Source organism: Astyanax mexicanus, chromosome 2 (assembly GCF_023375975.1).
Source record: "Astyanax mexicanus isolate ESR-SI-001 chromosome 2, AstMex3_surface, whole genome shotgun sequence".
Classification (NCBI taxonomy): Eukaryota; Metazoa; Chordata; class Actinopteri; order Characiformes; family Acestrorhamphidae; genus Astyanax; species Astyanax mexicanus.
In genome coordinates this window covers 4,570,746-4,589,048 of record NC_064409.1, presented here as the reverse complement: position 1 = coordinate 4,589,048, position 18,303 = coordinate 4,570,746, and the positions used below count along the sequence as shown (strand labels likewise).

The 18,303-nt window shown below is 35.3% G+C and overlaps 1 protein-coding gene across 1 annotated transcript in view; it reads left to right on the top strand.

Moving 5' to 3' along the window:
- The first annotated feature begins 1,134 nt into the window (after nt 1-1,134).
- cax1 (cation/H+ exchanger protein 1) overlaps nt 1,135-18,303 on the top strand; it is an 18,076-nt gene continuing 907 nt past the window's right edge. The window contains exons 1-19 of the mRNA XM_022671794.2: nt 1,135-1,321; nt 3,603-3,758; nt 4,830-4,942; nt 5,522-5,630; nt 6,612-6,728; nt 6,832-6,893; nt 7,005-7,187; nt 7,576-7,761; nt 8,446-8,545; nt 9,441-9,582; nt 9,738-9,921; nt 12,447-12,546; nt 13,886-14,004; nt 14,105-14,142; nt 15,101-15,219; nt 15,840-15,985; nt 16,194-16,288; nt 16,361-16,439; nt 17,704-17,812. Of these exons, the coding sequence (XP_022527515.2) occupies nt 1,249-1,321; nt 3,603-3,758; nt 4,830-4,942; nt 5,522-5,630; nt 6,612-6,728; nt 6,832-6,893; nt 7,005-7,187; nt 7,576-7,761; nt 8,446-8,545; nt 9,441-9,582; nt 9,738-9,921; nt 12,447-12,546; nt 13,886-14,004; nt 14,105-14,142; nt 15,101-15,219; nt 15,840-15,985; nt 16,194-16,288; nt 16,361-16,439; nt 17,704-17,812 (2,230 nt within the window). The 5' untranslated portion in view covers nt 1,135-1,248. The remainder of the gene's footprint in view (nt 1,322-3,602; nt 3,759-4,829; nt 4,943-5,521; nt 5,631-6,611; nt 6,729-6,831; nt 6,894-7,004; nt 7,188-7,575; nt 7,762-8,445; nt 8,546-9,440; nt 9,583-9,737; nt 9,922-12,446; nt 12,547-13,885; nt 14,005-14,104; nt 14,143-15,100; nt 15,220-15,839; nt 15,986-16,193; nt 16,289-16,360; nt 16,440-17,703; nt 17,813-18,303) is intronic.

The window sequence follows — 18,303 nt, the reverse complement described above, 5'->3', positions numbered from 1 at the left end:
CGTCAGCAGGGGGACGGTATTATTGATTGAATGATTTGCATATTGTGATGTTTCTGCATAGCAAATTACACAGAAACATCATCCACATCTATAAGCACAGTTGAACCTGAGAGGGCGCTGCAGAGATGGAAATTACCACAATCAAGTTGTTTTTTAAAGGTTAGAAAATGTTTATAAATTTTAAGCAGGACTGGTATGTTTTATTACTTAAAAGGAACACATTTCAGCTATTAATTAAAAAAAATATATATGATTATATGGTTATATGATAATGTATATATATATGATTGTATGATTTAGGGTTTAGTGGATCTTTCACATGATTGGACTTAGTCTCTAAGTTTCTTAGTCATTGAATCACTTTCTTATCAGTAGCTTAATGTCTTATTAATTAAGGGACCACTTCAGTTTCTAAATCAGTTTTTCTGATTTTGCTATTTATAGGTTCATGTTTGAATAACATGAGCATTGTTGTTTGATTCTACAAACTACGGACAACATTTCTCCCAAATTCCAAATAAAAATATTGACATTTAGAGCATTTATTTGCAGAAAATGAGAAATGGCTGAAATAACAAAGTCTTTTAGACCTCAAATAATGCAAAGAAAACAAGTTCATATTCATAAGGTTTTAAGAGTTCAGAAATCAATATTTGGTGGAATAACCCTGTTTTTTAATCACAGTTTTTTTCCACGCATCTTGGCATCATATTCTCCTCCACCAGTCTTACACACTGCTTTTGGATAACTTTATGCTGCTTTACTCCTGCTGCAAAAATTCAAGCAGTTCAGTTTGGTGGTTTGATGGCTTGTGATCATCCATCTTCCTCTTGATTATATTCGAGATGTTTTTAATTTGGTGAAATAAAAGAAACTCACCATTTCTAAGTGGTCTCTTATTTTTAGTTTTCAAGAGCTGTATATATTCTATCAACACAATGTATAATTTAAAGCATATTGCTTAAAATACATAATATATATATATATATTTTTTTTTTTTTATATTTTTTTATTTTTTTTTATTTTTTTATTTTTTTATTTTTTGCTAATAAAACGAAAGGCTAGATTACTAAAAGTCTCCACTTGCCTGAGAAGCAGCGTGTCATACACTTCAGACTCAGCACAAATCAGACACAGCCCACAGCAGGGGGAGTCAGATTTGGCCATAGAGTCAGGATTCGGCACAACAGGGCCATCATCAGCAGTCAGTCAGAGGAACCAGAGCTGAGCTGCAGAGAAGCTGGAGCCATGTCCCACGCCAAACACACACTGTCAACAGATGTGGAGAGTCTGAGACGAAGATCCACCACTGATAGCTCAGGTACTTTACATTTATTCACTTTATTAAACTGTATTAGTTATTTTACTGAGGTAACGTTAACTAGTCAGGTTAAGTAGGTCCAGAAATGACTGAGCCAGTCAGTAACCGGTTAACCTAACCTACATGTTACAAAGACGCGCTAGAAATGCTAAAGTTACTTTTGTAGCTATTTTTATCTGTAGCTTCAACAAAGAACACTAAATACCGCAGTTTACCTTTCATAGGCCAACTAAAGGTCTGTATTTCTGTGTTTGAAATGTTGCTTACCATCTCACCTCTTCAGGTTTTGAAGCTACTTACAAAAAAACAGAACTTCTGTGTGTCTAAAAAGTCTTAATTATGGTCTAAAATGTTGAAATTGCCTTAGTAACTGAGTAACTAGCTTAGTAGAGCTAGCAAGCAACATTTTATCATTGAGCAAATCAAGAGATCAAGCTGAAATTATAAGAAGAAATTATTTAAGTAGTACATAACAGTACTGTACTTTTACTTTCAACACTAAGTGCGTTTTAAAATAAACTACTTGTAATACTTAAGCACAAGAACCTTTGAATACTGGTTTGGAAGCTACATACCAAAAAAATAACATTTGTGTGTCTTAAACGTTTTAATTATGGCCTAAAATGTTGTAATTGTCTCAGTAACTTGGCTAGTTCATGGTGGAGTGCTTGTTAAGTGTCCTAATCTGTGTTCACAATGGTTTACCCACTAAAGCCATTCACTATTTACTGTGTAGCTTAGCATTTACTGTATAATAAACTTACTAGCATATATTTATAGTAAGGAAGTAGAACTACTTCACTACTATACTTAAGTACTAAAATGCTGTATCTGTATCTACTGGAGTTTAATTTTTACTTCACTACTTAAGTACTTAAATACTAAAATGCTGTATCTGTATCTACTGGAGTATTATTTTTACTACACTACTGTACTTAAGTACTAAAATACTTTATCTGAATCTACTGGAGTATTATTTTTACTACACTACTGTACTTAAGTACTAAAATACTGTATCTGTCTCTACTGGAGTATTATTTTTACTACACTACTGTACTTAAGAACTAAAATACTGTATCTGAATCTACTGGAGTATTATTTTTACTACACTACTGTACTTAAGTACTAAAATACTGTATCTGTCTCTACTGGAGTATTATTTTTACTACACTACTTAAGTACTAAAATTCTGTATTTTTACAGGAGTATTATTCTTCATTACTGTACTTAAGTACTAAATGCTGTATCTGTATTTACTTTTTACTTCACTACTGAGTAGACATTTTGGCTTTTTTTTCTTCACTGGAGTAATTATTATTTTTAGACGACTTTTACCTGTACTATTGACATTTTCACACACTTATCTGAACTTTCTACTCCTTACATTTTAAAAATAGCCTCTTTACTCCTATTTCAGCTCATGTCCCACCCTCCCCACACTCCAGCAAGAGTTGCCTTTATTTTTTCCATTTACTAGTTTTACTTTTATAATTTATGTAGTTTTTTAAACCGGTACTTTTACACTTTTACTTAAAGAGTAAGAAGTTTGAGATGATACTTTAATTTCTACAGAGGTATTTTAAACCCTAGTAGCTATACTTATATGTAAAGAGTAATGAATTAGAACTTAGAAAGTTACTTTAAAATGTTTTTATAGGGTTTTATATTGACACTGCTCTGTATGGATCTGTGACATTTTACAGTCAGTTTGCATTAATAAAAAAAACACTGAGGCGATTTTATTATTATTATCATACTGATTGACAAACTTGATATCTAGCTGACACACTTGTGATACATTCACTTGTAAAATCTTTCAGATCATGGTGAAATAAAATAATGGCAAAAGCAAATAATATGTGATAATCATTTGCACCATATAAATTACATTTGAAATTAATAAAGTAATTCATAAACTTTTTTTATGCTCCTTAGATTTACATTTAAAGCTTTAAAATGTGAATGTTGGATGAACAGTATTATGTATCATCTATAACTATATCGTGAAGTGTGGTCCTCTTCCTGATGTGGGTCACCACAGTCACTTTCCACAAGTTTTAATATTCCTACAAACTCGTGAAGCTCTAGTGCTTCTATGTAATCCATTAAAAATGTGATCAGACACAGTTGAGGCACTTTACTGATGTGGCATGTTGCTGCATGTGACCATCAGGAGTCTTTGGTTAGTTACACAGCATCGAACTGGGACTCTGCCATAGACTTCTGATGACCATGAGAAACTTCTAAATCCCTCTCTTTTCCCCTTTTCACTGACCTTCAGAACTCCTGTGGGACCATGAGCACAGAGGTCATCACCGGGGCTCCCAGTGCGACAGACTGTGTGCGGCCAGCACTCACCCTGAGATGCTTGATACTCCTTCACCATGCGCCTCACATCATTTCGGCATCTTCACACCAAAATGCCTCTCCACTCACAGTAAGGGACTATTCTGGGTGTTATCAGGCTGATATATTATGCATTTCTGCTACAGTGTAAGACAGCAAGTGTTATGTAGGTAAGAGATATTTGGGGGGAAAAAGTAATATTGCAATTTATCTCCAGGAATTTATACCAAAAGTCAATGATGGAATGATGCTGCGTATTAAAGACTGGAGTATAATAAACAATATTAGGCCTATATAACAGACCTCTTTGAGATATGCATATGTGCATATTTTTTTTACAATGCTAAAACAATATACAGCTCTTGAAAAAAATAAAATAAAAATAAGAGACCAAAAATTTACCAAATTAAAAACCTCTGGAATATAATCAAGAGGAAGATGGATGATCACAAACCACCAAACCACCAAACTGAACTGCTTGAATTTTTGCACCAGGAGTAAAGCAGCATAACGTTATCCAAAAGCAGTGTGTAAGACTGGTGGAGGAGAACATGATGCCAAGATGCATGAAAACTGTGATAAAAAAAAAACAGGCTTATTCCACCAAATATTGATTTCTAAACTCTTAAAACTTTATGAATATGAACTTGTTTTCTTTGCATTATTTGAGGTCTGAAAGCTCTGCATCTTTTTTGTTATTTCAGACATTTCTCATTTTCTACAAATAAATGCTCTAAATGACAATATTTTTATTTGTAATTTGGGAGAAATGTTGTCTGTAGTTTATAGAATAAAACAACAGTGTTCATTTTACTCAAACATAAACCAATAAATAGCTAAATCAGAGAAACTGAATCAGAAACTGAAGTGGTCTCTTAATTTGTTCCAGAGCTGTATTGTGAAGGCCTGGTAAGTAGTGTGTTCTGCCCTTTTACTGCAGTATAGTGAGTGCAAAGGTATGCTCTGTATCCGTCAGAACAATTTATAAGCCCAGTCTTAAAATAGGTGGTTATTGGTGTAATGCCAAAGAAAGAACATAGCATGGAAAAGTAAGGAGTTTTACTTATTCTAATACATATATATATTCTCTTATTCAATTCGGAGCAGTTTAAGACCCATCCATGCTGAAGTTATAAGTATGATTTTATTTTCTCTTTCTCAGGACTTTCTGTGCCCTCATGGTGCGCTGAAGATGCCTGGCAGGAGGCAAGCTGTAGGACAACCATCCGTGCAGAGAACGAAGTGGAAGCTCACAAACTGGCCAATAACTATAAGGTGATTGAAATGTTTTATACACTGTCTGGCCCCAAAAAAATAAGTCTCCACCTGGATTTAAGTAAGTAAATGATGTGAGGTTGGTTGATGCTGCAGTTGGTCTGCAGGTTTAGGTTCAGCAACAGTATGTGCTGAAAGAATGAGGTCAGCTGACTACCTGAATATACTGAATATTATAGACCAGGTTATTCCATCAATGGATTTTTTTCTTTATATTCCAAGATGATAATGTCAGGATTCATGGGGCTGGATCATCATTTTATCATTTTCACACATGGATTGAGATAGTTCACCACAGAGTCCAGATCTTAACCTCATTGAGAATCTTTGGGATGTGCTGGATGGAGAAGAGCTGCTTTGTGCAGTGGTCAGACTCTACCATCATCAATGCTGCTGCAAGATCTTGGTGAACAATTAATGCAGCAACACTGGATTGAAATAAATCTTGCAACATTGTGCTGCAATCAAAGCTAAAGGCGCTCCAACCAAATATTAGAGTCTGACCTTTTGTTTTTTTTGGCTTGATTATTCTATTGTAAAAAAATTCCTTTGGTCCCTAACTGTGTGTTTATTTGGCAGTTTGGCTTCAGAAAGTGGAAGAGTCATGTTACGGAGCGTCCTATCGAGGACAGATCGGACATTGTGAAGGAGTTATATTCAGAGCTGAACTTCATCAAACCACAAACAGGTCAGTTCACACTCACAATTAGCTTTGGTGTCTTTCTTTTGTTCTCATTGTGCCTTGTGGAAAAATAAATTAGATGGAAATTGTGCTTTTTGTATTACAGTTAGGCCCATAAATATTTGGACAGTGGCACAATCTTCATTATTTGGGCTCTGCATGCCATCACACTGGATTTAAAATTAAACACGTGAGATGTTATTTAAGTGTACACTTTCTAGTTTAATTCAATGGTTTTAAACAAAAGTATCCTATGCAGTGTTTAGAAATGAAGTTAGAAACTGATTTTAGCAAAATAAAAATTCACACTGTTCTCATTTCCCATTATATATCTGTCCAGTATCATTTATTTTACTTTAATCCTGGATATATTGGAGATATTTGGAGTGCATTATTACTATCTAACATTCTGGATGTCACTTCTATTACAAATCTGATAAAATTCTTGTGTTTTTTAATATCTCAGTTATGGATATTTTGTCATATCGCCAAGAGTATCTTTATCACAAAAACATATTATTTTAGAGCCATATAGCCCACCCCTAATTTCCCACTCTCTCTAATGGATTTATTCTTTTTTCAGACTAATGATGGTTGGTTTCTCCTCCATTAAGAGCTCCTTGTTGTGGGTTCACAGCAAAGTCTTCCAAATGCAACCCAAAAACTGGAATCAGCAGCAGACCATTTTATTTTTGGAGCCCATAAAATTGCTTTTGAGGTCATTTGTCCAATTACTTTTGTTTCCATGAAATGAGGAGGCTTTATAGATGCATGCTTGTAATTCCTAAACGATTCATTGAATATTTTTGTTCAACCCCTTCAATTAAAGCTGAAAGTCTAAACCTAATTGCATCACATTTGTTTAATTTTAAATCCAGTGTCGTGGCATGCAGAGCCCAAATAAGGAAAATTGTGTCACTGTCCAAATATTTAAGGGTCTCACTGTGTGAAGTGTTTTCCTTGATTTCTTTTCTCATTTGTTTGCAGGTTCGCTGTTGAATGCTGGGAATGTATTTTATGCCATTTTCTTTGGCTGGTGGATTTCTTTATTTTACTTTTTGGTCAGCTTATTGATGTTTTGCACCATCATTGGGATTCCATATGGTATGTAAAAAATACTTCAGATGTTTATATAAGTTGGTTCTAATTCTCTTTGCTCATCTCTTGCTGTTTGTTTTAATATTTTATTTTTTTACTTTAAACACAGGGAAGCTGTGTTGGAAGTTGTCGGGATATTTACTGTGGCCTTTTGGGAAGGCATTACAAAAGGTAAGACAGGTAGTTGCTTCTGTTAACTTGTGAAAAGTTGTATTTTATTGTTGCACCACCTACACCATACACTGCTCATGATCTTCTTTTCCATTCCATTTTGATCCTCAGACCAGCAGTTTGGTACGGAAGTGCTGTATTAAATTCCCCAACTGTGAAGCCATTCCTGAAGAGGCAGATGAAGTGAATCAGTCTGCAGATTTGAAGGAGTCCACTCCTCTGCTGCTCTCTCCTCCTCCAGTCCCTGTAGATGCCCCAATAAATGCTCCTCATAGCAAGAAGATCCGTTACTGGGTACGAGTACATGGTGTTTGTTGAAAATTATATTGTATTTTTCTTTTTCTTTTTTTTTTTTTTTGTTCGTGTACATTAGTACGTAGCCACATCACAATATGCAGATCAGTCAATCAATAATATCGCCTCCCTGCTGACGTCCAATCATCTGCGTCTTACTGCTATCAGAGGAACACTGCTGCTGCCCCTGCAGCTCAGCCAATCAGCCAACCCCCTAAACCCATACATCACCCAGTGCCCCTCCCAAACTATTCCTCCTATTCATTTTTAAACTTTTTTTAATTTGAGTTAAAAGTGGAGTCAGCTAAAATCATTGTCATACCTAGAATATACTTATAAGTATATTCTGAATTCTTACACCTCTATGCCTCATGTTGCTTCTTTTCAGTGTCGTGTGAGCACATATGTCTGGCTAGTGATGGGCTACGTTCCTCTGGTCATAGTACACGTCCTGGCCTGTATCCTGTCCTGGATATTGGTCTTTACCATCCCTGTGTCCAAGATGAACGCCAGGATGTTCACCACCATCCTTCTTCTGCCTCCTGAGGAGATCCAAGTTCGTCCAGTGAAGAAAGTAAGCTCTAATCTGCTCTAGTCTTATTTACAGTTATGATGGATGGGTCACTTATGTATGTTCATAACCCAGCATAACATAACCCACTGCCTGGCAAAAAAAAGTTCAAACACTCTAATATTCACTGTGGCATTGTTTTCATAAGCTTCTGTCACAAGATTTATTTCAATCCAGTGTTGCTGGATTCATTTTTCACCGAGATCTTGCAGCAGCATTGATGATGGTAGAGTCTGACCAACCACTGCACAAAGCAGCTCTTCTCCATCCAGCACATCCCAAAGATTCTCAATCAGGTTAAGGTCTGGACTCTGTGGTGAACTATCTCAATCCATGTGTGAAAATGATGATCTCATGCTCCCTGAACCTCCATGCTCTCTTTCACAATTCCAGCATCATGAATCCTGACATTGTTATCTCGGAATATGGTCGTGTTCATCAGGGAAGAAAAAATCCATTGATTCAGGAATAAGCTGGTCTATATTCAGTATATTCAGGTAGTCAGCTGACCTCATTCTTTCAGCACACACTGTTGCTGAACCTAAACCTGCAGACCAACTGCAGCATCAACCAACAAACCCCACATTATTTACTTACTTAAATCCAGGTGGTGTCTTTTTTTTTTTTTTTTTGGCCAGGCAGTGTATGTCTTTATGCTTCACCTAAATGAACTGCTCTGTTCTTCAGCTTCCAGGCTGTGAAACTAGGGTTCTCCTGTGCTGTTATCGTGCTGTTAACTGGAACTACTACAAGTACACAGTAGACGGCATCAACGTCTTCGCTGTTAGTATCCTTTGATGACCTCCTCTACTTCTTCTCTTTACTGCTGAAACTGAGACTTAACCAATCATGTTAATCTGAGCTAAAAAGGCTAAAGCTGTTTCCATGTGGGTCAGCCAGACATCTTCCTGTAGCAGTTTTCTCCAGTCTTTTCAAGGTGTAGTAAACAGTACTGCTCACTGCTCTCTGACTTCATCTGTAATTCCTTTAAAGAAAAGAACTTCTACTTTTAATAGTTACAGAGTTCTGTGTTTCTGTGTCTTTTTCTAGTTGTTATGATGATGAAAGTGTGAATGTGCTGTAAGTGTGTAAATGCTGCTGCAGTAGTAGAGAGTAACAGCAGTAGCTCCATCTGTTCCAGCACTGCTTTACTACAGAAAATAACCTTTGGAAATGTACGTTTAAAAAATTTTATACATATCTGTCAGTCAAGAACAGAAAGCTGAGGATGCAGACACACCTATGGAAAAGGCAGAAATTGGCTGGTGGAGGTATTGGACTGTTACAGTGGTATAAAAAATTGTGGGTCCCCCTTGTCATTTCAGGGGTTTCCTTTATAAATTGTTGATTGTTTGAGTCAGTAATTTAAGTTAAATATATCATAAAGCAAGTGATATTTTGTTAAACGAATTTTGTTTAAAGAGTTATTGCACACTTTCCCAAAAATGACTGTGTTCGTCTGCTATATGATATATTTAACTAAAATTGCTGATCCGAACAACCAATGATTTTATAAAGGAAAATCATCATAAATATAAGGTGGTGTTAATGTTCTGACTGACTCTTGTATTTTTAGAAGTAATATTAGAAAAAGTCTGTCAAAATTACTATACATTTTTCTGTATGACTTTTGACTACAAAGAAAAACGCCAGTCCTAGACCTTAACCTTTGTTTTGTTCAGACCTGCTGTCTTTGGTTATCGTCACTCTGGTGATTGGTTACGTGGATCGAGATAATTCTCTCGTCAGGTCTGAGGTGAAGTTTGCTACAGCGGTGACCTCCATCATTCCTCTGTCTTACTACATAGGCATGGGCATAGCAAGGTAACGTCTGCAGCGTGAGCAGACTGTGCAGACTGTGCACATATCATTATTACTCAAATCACCCACAACACAGCAAATGTTCAGCTGAATTCAGGAGAAGGTAAATCTTTTCTTCTTTTCTTGTTGCTGACGGAGTCTCTTCTCGTATCTCTCAGTATCTCAGCTCAGAGTAACTTTGCTGTGGGCGCGGTAGTGAACGCCACGTTCGGTTCCATCACTGAGATGACCTTTTACATCACTGCGCTGCTGCAAGGTCACCGGGCCGGGAGTAAGTGCTATGGAGAGATCGTTAAAGCGGCTCTGACGGGGACGCTGCTGGGCTGCATCCTCTTTGTTCCGGTAAACGTGTGATGCAAATCGTTATTATGTCAGATGTTTTAAAACGTTTCTGGAACAATACGTACATAATTGTAATTATGTATACACGGGGTGGACAATGAAACTGTAACACCTTATTTTTGTCGGACAGTTCTGGTGGAAACAGGAGAGTTGAGGTGCACATTGAATTCTGCCGTGGTTTGATCAGCCGTGGTTTTATGTTTTTTGGATACAATCTGGGTTAGCACCAGAACATACCTTTCAGACAGCTTCCTCTTGCAGCATCCACAGTTAATCCTGTTGGATGTGGTTGGTCCTTCTTGGTGGTATGCTGTCATTACCCTGGATGCCGTGGCTCTTGATGCATCACAAAGACTTGCTGTCTTGGTCACAGATGCTCCAGCAAGACGTGCACCAACAATTTCTCCTCTTTTGAACTCTGGTATGTCACCCATAATGTTATAGTGTGCATTGCAATATTTAGTAGGGCTGGACCCGAATATTCGGGTATTCGGATATTCGTTCGTTGAGTAGGTATTCGGTTTTTAATTTTGGTATTCGGATATTCGTTTTTTTTCTCCTTTCCAGAGTTCCACCTCACTCTAACCACTTCTGTTTTAGTGGGTCCCGTCAGAATATCTTGCGCGCGGGACAGAACTGAACTGTTATTGGCTGGAGCGGGAGTTTAATCCAGACGATGCGGGAGCAAGAAAACTGTAATAATTGTAAAAAAAAAAAAAAACCTAAAGAAAACTCTCAACGCGCAGGATGGACCGACACACACACGCACACACCGATGGTGTTTGGACTGGGGTAAGGAACAGGACCGCACTGTTCAGCGCTGCTGTTTTAATAAATATATAAGTAAATTTGAAGCATTAAATGTAGTTTATTTAATTTATATTAGGAACGTGGGGCGGGAGCGGCAGAAATGTGTATGTGGCGGGCGGGCGCGGGATTAAAAGAAGCAATTTTTTTGCGGAGCGGTAACGAGACAGAAACGCGGGAGCGTGGAAGAGTGGGTTTAAAAATCAGTCTCGCGCAGACCTCTATTATACATGATAAAAAAAAAATGCAGGCTCTTCGAAACTGATTTATATAATAAAACGTAAGGGGTAATGTGGCAACAGTAGGGGCTAAATCGGTTACAAAAGCCTGGCCTACAAAAATGATGTCTGAACGAATTTCCTCTTATCTAATATAATTTAAAATGGTTTAAAAATATAAAATAATTTCTAAGCAAACGAAATATTTAATATTGAGCTTATAGCCCAAGTGCAAAAATACAAAATCAGTAATACGGCTATGCCCTGCACAATGCTTAAACCGAAATAGACCAAGTACAATAACGTCATTAACAATGACTTTCCTCTACTCTAATATAATTTAACATGGTTTAAAAATATAAAATAATTTCTAAACAAACGAAATATTTAATATTGAGCTTATAGCCCAAGTGCAAAAATACAAAATCAGTAATATGCCCTGCACAATCCTTTAACCGAAATAGACCAAGTACAGTTTACAATGACTGTCCTCTAATATAATTAACAATGTTTAAGAATATAAAATACTTCCTGAACAAACGTTTTTTTTGTTTGTTTTTTTAAGCAAATAGCCTAAGTGTGAAAACACAAACAGCAATTTACTGGGCTGGCTTGCGCAGCGGAGAAACCGTGCAGCAGCAGCCTCGGTGTGGGGCAGCAGAAATTCCGGGATGAAAACACAAAGAAATCTGGGCTAAAAACACAGAAAAAATATGGGGTGAAAACACAAAAATATGGGGGATACAAACACCAAAAATCCGGGGTGAATATGTCTCGTCGGTCAGAGCAAATTGAACATTTTTCAGTGGATTAAAGGGGCCGTGATTTGCTTTTTTTTATTTATTTTTTTTACCTCTTTTTTTAAAAACGAATATTCGAATATTCGCTTCGAATCAGTGCCGAATATCCGAAGCTCAAAAAACGCTATTCGGGCCAGCCCTAATATTTAGAGCAAAACTGTGCTCTTACTCTGCTAATTGAACCTTCACACTCTGCTCTTACTGGTGCAATAATGTGCAATTAATGAAGACTGAACACCAGGCTGCTCCAATTTAGCCATGAAACCTCCCACTAAAATGACAGGTGTTTCAGTTTCATTGTCCAACCCCTGTACATAATTATTCTAAGTCACTTTGTGTTTCTTTCATCCAGTCATTTCCTTGCTGTCCAGTGAATACAAAGTATATCGATCGTTACAAACAATTTGATAATTTGAGCACAAAAACTCTTCTTTACACTTTGTCAAAATTTTTTCTTGCTGAATGGAGCAGTTGAAATTGTCAAACGTAGCTTCCATTGGAAGTTGCAAAAGTTTTATGTTTTATTTGTAGAGTTACTGTTTTGATATGTTTTTCATTGGACAGCAACAATTTGCTGTCTCTCATACACTTTTCTAAGTACAAGAACGTCAATAATCAGACCTAAACTAGAGATGGGGTCGATGATGATGATGATGATGTTCCCTCAGTCATGAATATTTAAGTTGGGTCTGTATTACAGGGTCTGTGTATGATCATCGGGGGCTGTAAGCACAGAGAGCAGAGATTCAACAGCAGGTCTGCTGGCGTCAGCTCTGCCTTGCTCTTCATTTCAGTAGGAGGTGAGACAAGCATCGACGTGTTGAAGCATATGTCTCTTTATACATGTTTAGATACTCTGGGTGTGCCATATAGTATCTTATTCAAAATATTGTTAGCGATATTATTTTACTTTTTACTTTCCTTTTTAGCTGTTTTTAGCAAAAGAAAAATTCACACTGTTCTTATTTCCCATTATATATCTACTAGATACAGATTATATATGTTCAGTATCATTTATTATATATTTGGAGTGCATTTTTATTTGTATCATGACATTATGAATCATTGACTTCTGTTACAAATCTAATAAAATTATTTTATATCTCAGTTAGAGGTGTGCCATATCATATCATATGCAATAATAGAATTTAATTTTAATTTTGTTTATTTTTAAATTTTCATTTTTTTTAATTAATAGTTTATCGCCATATTGAGTATCTTTATCGCTAAAATACCATGAAATATTATGATATTATTTTAGAGCCATATTGCCCACCCCTATTAGATATACATGTGGTTGCTGAAAATTTTGTGAACCCCTTAGAATTTTTTCCAAGTTCTAAAAGCAGATGAAGAGGAACCAGTTTAACAAATGAGACAAAAATATTATACATGATCATTTATTTATTGAGGAAAATGATCAAATAGTGGCAAAACTATGTGAAACTCTAGGATTAGCAGTTACTTTGAAGGTGGAACAATGTTCAGGTTAAACAAGGTGTTTAGTAGTCAGTGTAACTTCTAAGCAACTGAAGGCCCCTCTCACATTGGCTAATATTAATGTTAATTTTAAGCTCATCAGGGTCAGCAGTATTTGCAAAGTAAAGTATCTGAATGCATTAATTAGAAGGGGTGTCCACAAACATTTGGACATATTGTGTAGATTAGGGGTGGGTGATATGGCTCTAAAATAATATCACGATATTTCAGGGTATTTTTGCGATAACGATATACTTGGCGATATAGGAAAACAGAAAAATAATTAATTCATGTCAGGAATATAGTATAATAGTATAACAGTATAATCATAACGTGGCAAAATAAATAATATAGCATAAAATAATATAATGCAGTAAATAATATTGCAGAATATTTAGTTCATGCATATAAACTGCAAACTAAAAAAAATATACAATAAATACACTTAAAGCTTCACAGTAAATAATAGACTACTTTTAAGACAGAACAGCCCTATTATCATGATATGGATTTTTAATATCAAGATATTTCTGTGTCACAATATATTGTATATGATATAATATTGCCCACCCCTAGTGTAGATGACATTTAATGTTAAACCTAGATCAACATTGGCACAAAGGTGGATTTAATTATTTATTTTTGCTTCTGTGCTCACAGGAGTCTTTGCTCCCACGCTGTTCTCTAAAGCCTATGGGAGTTTAATGTGTGAAGGCTGCAGTAATCCCACCGGGAACAACAGCGGACCCTTCTACTGCACAGACTGCCACTATGACCTGGTGTGTGTTTTAATATCTGCTGTTATTAAGAACAGTACAGTAATATTATTAATACTGTTATAGTTACTGTTAGCTTGCTGCTTGCTGTTTTATTTTACAGAGTGAGAACAACCGCTCCCTGTTTCTCAGTCACATTGAGTGAGTACCTGCCTGCATGTTCATTTATTTACAGTACCAGTCAAAAGTTTGGACACACATTCTCATTCAGTGCTTTTTTTATTATTTCTTTATTGAATTTATTTTTTACATTGTACGTTATTATTAACCCTTTCAGACCCTGCATCTATTACAATGGACATTGTGTTTTTTTTTTATTTATTTTTTTTTTTAAGTTATTTTATTTTAAAGTTTATAAACCAATGAAACAGTAGTTTGGCCCCACCCACTGGAGAAAACAACACTGGAAAAACAGTAATACTGTTAGAGTTTTGAGCAAAAGTAAAAGCATTCTTTTTTTCTAATTTAATTAATGTAATTTTGAACACTTTTTTAAATCATATTTTCTTACTGTTTAGGGATGGTTTATGAAATAAAGTGGGCAATATGAATTATAAAATATTACACACAGTGAAAATAGAATAGAAGTTTGAGTTAATTGGATTCATTTGCTATATAGATTTTGTAGTAAAATATTATGAGTCTTCGTTTTTGTGCATTACAGACAGAAATCAGCATCAAAACAACTAAAGGACACATGGAATTGCGTAGTCTTCAATATCAAATTTACCATGTAAAACATCATAAAAAGACAAAATGAGTGAAAACAGTTTGGTGCTGGGCGGTATGACAAAATGATAATTAATAAATAATTAATAATAATGGCTGTTTGCTGTTGTGAGGTGTAGTGAGGAACAGCAGCAGGAGCTCCTCAGATAAAATGCTGTTCTCATTTTTCTGATGGAGCATTTGGCTCTATATCACTCCAGTGTATTAGCTTGTTAAGCTAACTGCTAACTATGTTTTAATTTCCCCTCTGGTATACCATCCAGCACTAGAAAAGGTGTGTCCAAACTTTTAACAGGTACTGAATGTTTTATTATTAAAGGATTATATATGTGTTTGTATATTTTTGTATATTGTGTGCTGATGTTTACAGGCCTCTGGTGTACACAGTGTCAGTTCTTCTCCCTGCTGCGTATCTCATCGGGCTGGTTTTTACACTGAAGACTCACTCGCACATCTACGACATCCACATCAGTGAAGGACACAGCCATGGTATGTATCAAGATCATTAATATTAATTAATAATACTCTGCTTTTTAAGCCATTTAAGGTTATTTTTAACATCTTTAACATCATTTTTTAACATCATTTTACAGACTACATTTACAGACTACAGATAATTTTTCTAGCTTAATATTTTATTTAATGTCTTGTATGTGCCCACTAGGAGTGGGAATCACAGAGCATCTGACAATACGATATTATTATGATACATTACTCAAAAAAACAATGATATTACGATAATGCGATTTTTTATATAATAAGTAATTAAATAACCAGGAATTATGGATTTATTGGTGTCAATTTCACAGAATCTAACAACCGATATTCTTCACTACAGGTTTAGCCTATTGATATGTTACGATATTGACAGTGGATACATTTTAATGAAGATTGGGTTGGCTTAGAATTGCGAATATGTTGAATTGCCTGTGATGACCATAAAAAAATATATATTTAAATCACCCTTATGAAGACATTATGTTAAATGTTCATATAATTAATTGCTGAAAATGCAGCAAGTGTCTAGAAGACTAAGCGGCTAATTTGTGTTTTTTCATATATATGTGTGTCTGTGTGTCTGTGTGTCTGTGTGTCTGTGTGTGTTTCAGTGGCTATCAATCATGACCCTGTGGTGCACTGGTCCAGATGGAGGGCGTTGATGGTCCTAATCGTGGCCACTCTGCTGACAGCAGCTTGTGCGGACCTCACAACCGAGCACATCAAACCAATCATCTCCTTCTCCAGTGTCTCACAGGTCTGTTTTATTACATACAGTACAGGCCAAAAGTTTGGATACACCTTCTCTTTTTCAATGCTTTTTCTTTATTTTAATGACTACGTATTTACATTGTAGATTCTCACTGAAGCATCAAAACTATGAATGAACACATGTGGAGTTTTATATTTAACAAAAAAAGGTGAAATAACTAAAACATGTTAAGAAGTGTGTTGTTGTGTTTCAGTACTTTATTGGAGTCACTGTGCTGGCCATGGTTCCTGAGCTTCCAGAAATTGTCAACGGAATCCAGTTTGCCCTTCAGAATAACATCAGTTTAAGGTCAGAAAGCTTCTTCTGTTTTGTATTAAATGTGTGTTTTTAGAATGGGAATAACTCTTTGTTCTTATCTAGCCTTGAAGTTGGGAATTGCATTGCTGTCCAAGTCTGCATGCTTCAGATTCCACTCTTGACCTTGTTCAACGCAGTTTATGTGAGTAACACAGAGATCACTTCAGTTTCTGAATCTCTGATTTTGTTATTTATATGTTTATGTTTGAGTAAAATGAACATTGTTGTTTTATTCTATAAACTACAGACAACATTTCTCCCAAATTCCACATAAAAATATTCTCATTTAGAGCATTTATTTGCAGAAAAGAAACAGATGAAATAACAAAAACGATGCAGAGCTTTCAGACCAAATAAGTTCATATTAATAAAGCTTTAAGAGTTCAGAAATCAATAATTGGTGGAATAATCCTGGTTTTTAATCACAGTTTTTTTCATGCATCTTGACATCATGTTCTCCTCCACCAGTCTTACACACTGCTTTTGGATAACTTTATGCTATTTTTTACTCCTGGTGCAAAAATTCAAGCAGTTTAGCTTGGTTTGATGGTTTGTGATCATCCATCTTCCTCTGGAAGTCAAAGAACGTGCATGTCATGGTATTAATAAAAATAGTAGTATTATTCAGAAAAGTAAATGTAATAATGTTTATTAATTTTTAGCAAAATTTGAAGACATAAATAGTGTGCAAAAACTTCAAGATGAATGGACCAATAGAAATGATCCAAAATTACCTAAAATAAACAGTTTTTACATTTACTTTCACTGAAAATTTATGTTTTAACCCTGTCTTGTAAAGCTGCTGTTTTGGAGATTAGTTTTTTTACAGGACAGCGACGATATGCTGTGTTATGACTTTTGCGGCTGTGCAATAGCGGGTAAAAAAAAAAAAAAAAATATATATATATATATATATATATAAATAAGAGTGAGATTTGCGGAAACCCCTAGCACCATCAAAAATTAAACTTCTAAAAAAATTTATATATAATATATAATATAATATAATATAATATAATATATATATAATATATTATATATATATTTTCTTTTTTTTTTTTTTTTTTTTTAATATAGAAGTTTGATTTTAGATGGTGCTAGGGGTTTCCTTAAACCTCACTCTTCTGATTGGATAAAAAAATTACAATTTTTCCTTTTTTAATTATGATGGTATTCTTTTCATACTGGATAAATGACTGTTTTCTGAAAATTTGATTTAAAAAATATATTGTAATATATTAAATAGTTGTAACCCCAGTATCATGATGATAAATTGCATCGTCAAATTGTTGGCAGTACAGAACAGTAATGTGCTACACTGTGATGGAGTGCGATGAGAGAGTGATATAATCCTCTGCATGTGTAATAAGGGTTGTGCTGTACTGAACAATTTGCTCTTCTTTCAGGATGTTGGATTTGTTCTCATATTCAGTGATTTGCATCTCTGGGCGAGCATCTTCAGTGTCATCTTGGCGAATTACATCTTTATGGATGGAAAGTCTGATTATTTCCAGGGTATGTGTGATTTTTTTTATGTATTCATTTTTATATAAAACATAGCACAAAAAGTAAGGAAATTTGTGTTTGGTAGATTATGTATTTGCTTCTTGGTAGTAAATCTTATCTGCCAAGACATTTGTAGTGTGAATTTGTGCAGTGTGGACCCCCGTTTCTCTTATGTAATACAGAAAGGTTGTAAAATGAGAGAGGATCTTAATTCTTAAATAATATTTTTTAAATAACATGGGTTTTGTTCCTAATATAGGAGACTGGATGCAGGTCAAAGAGAGATAATGGGATAGAGAAGTGAAGGAGGGGAAGAAGGAAATGAGGTTAGAAGTATTTAGTTAGTTAGCGGTGTTAGGAGAGTAAGTGCTCTTTGAAGAGCTCTGTCTTCAGGAGTTTCTTATTAAAGTTAGTGAGAGATTCTGCTGATCTGGTAGTAGAAGGTAGTTAGTTAGAGGTGTTAGGAGAGTAGGTGCTCTTTGAAGAGCTCTGTCTTCAGG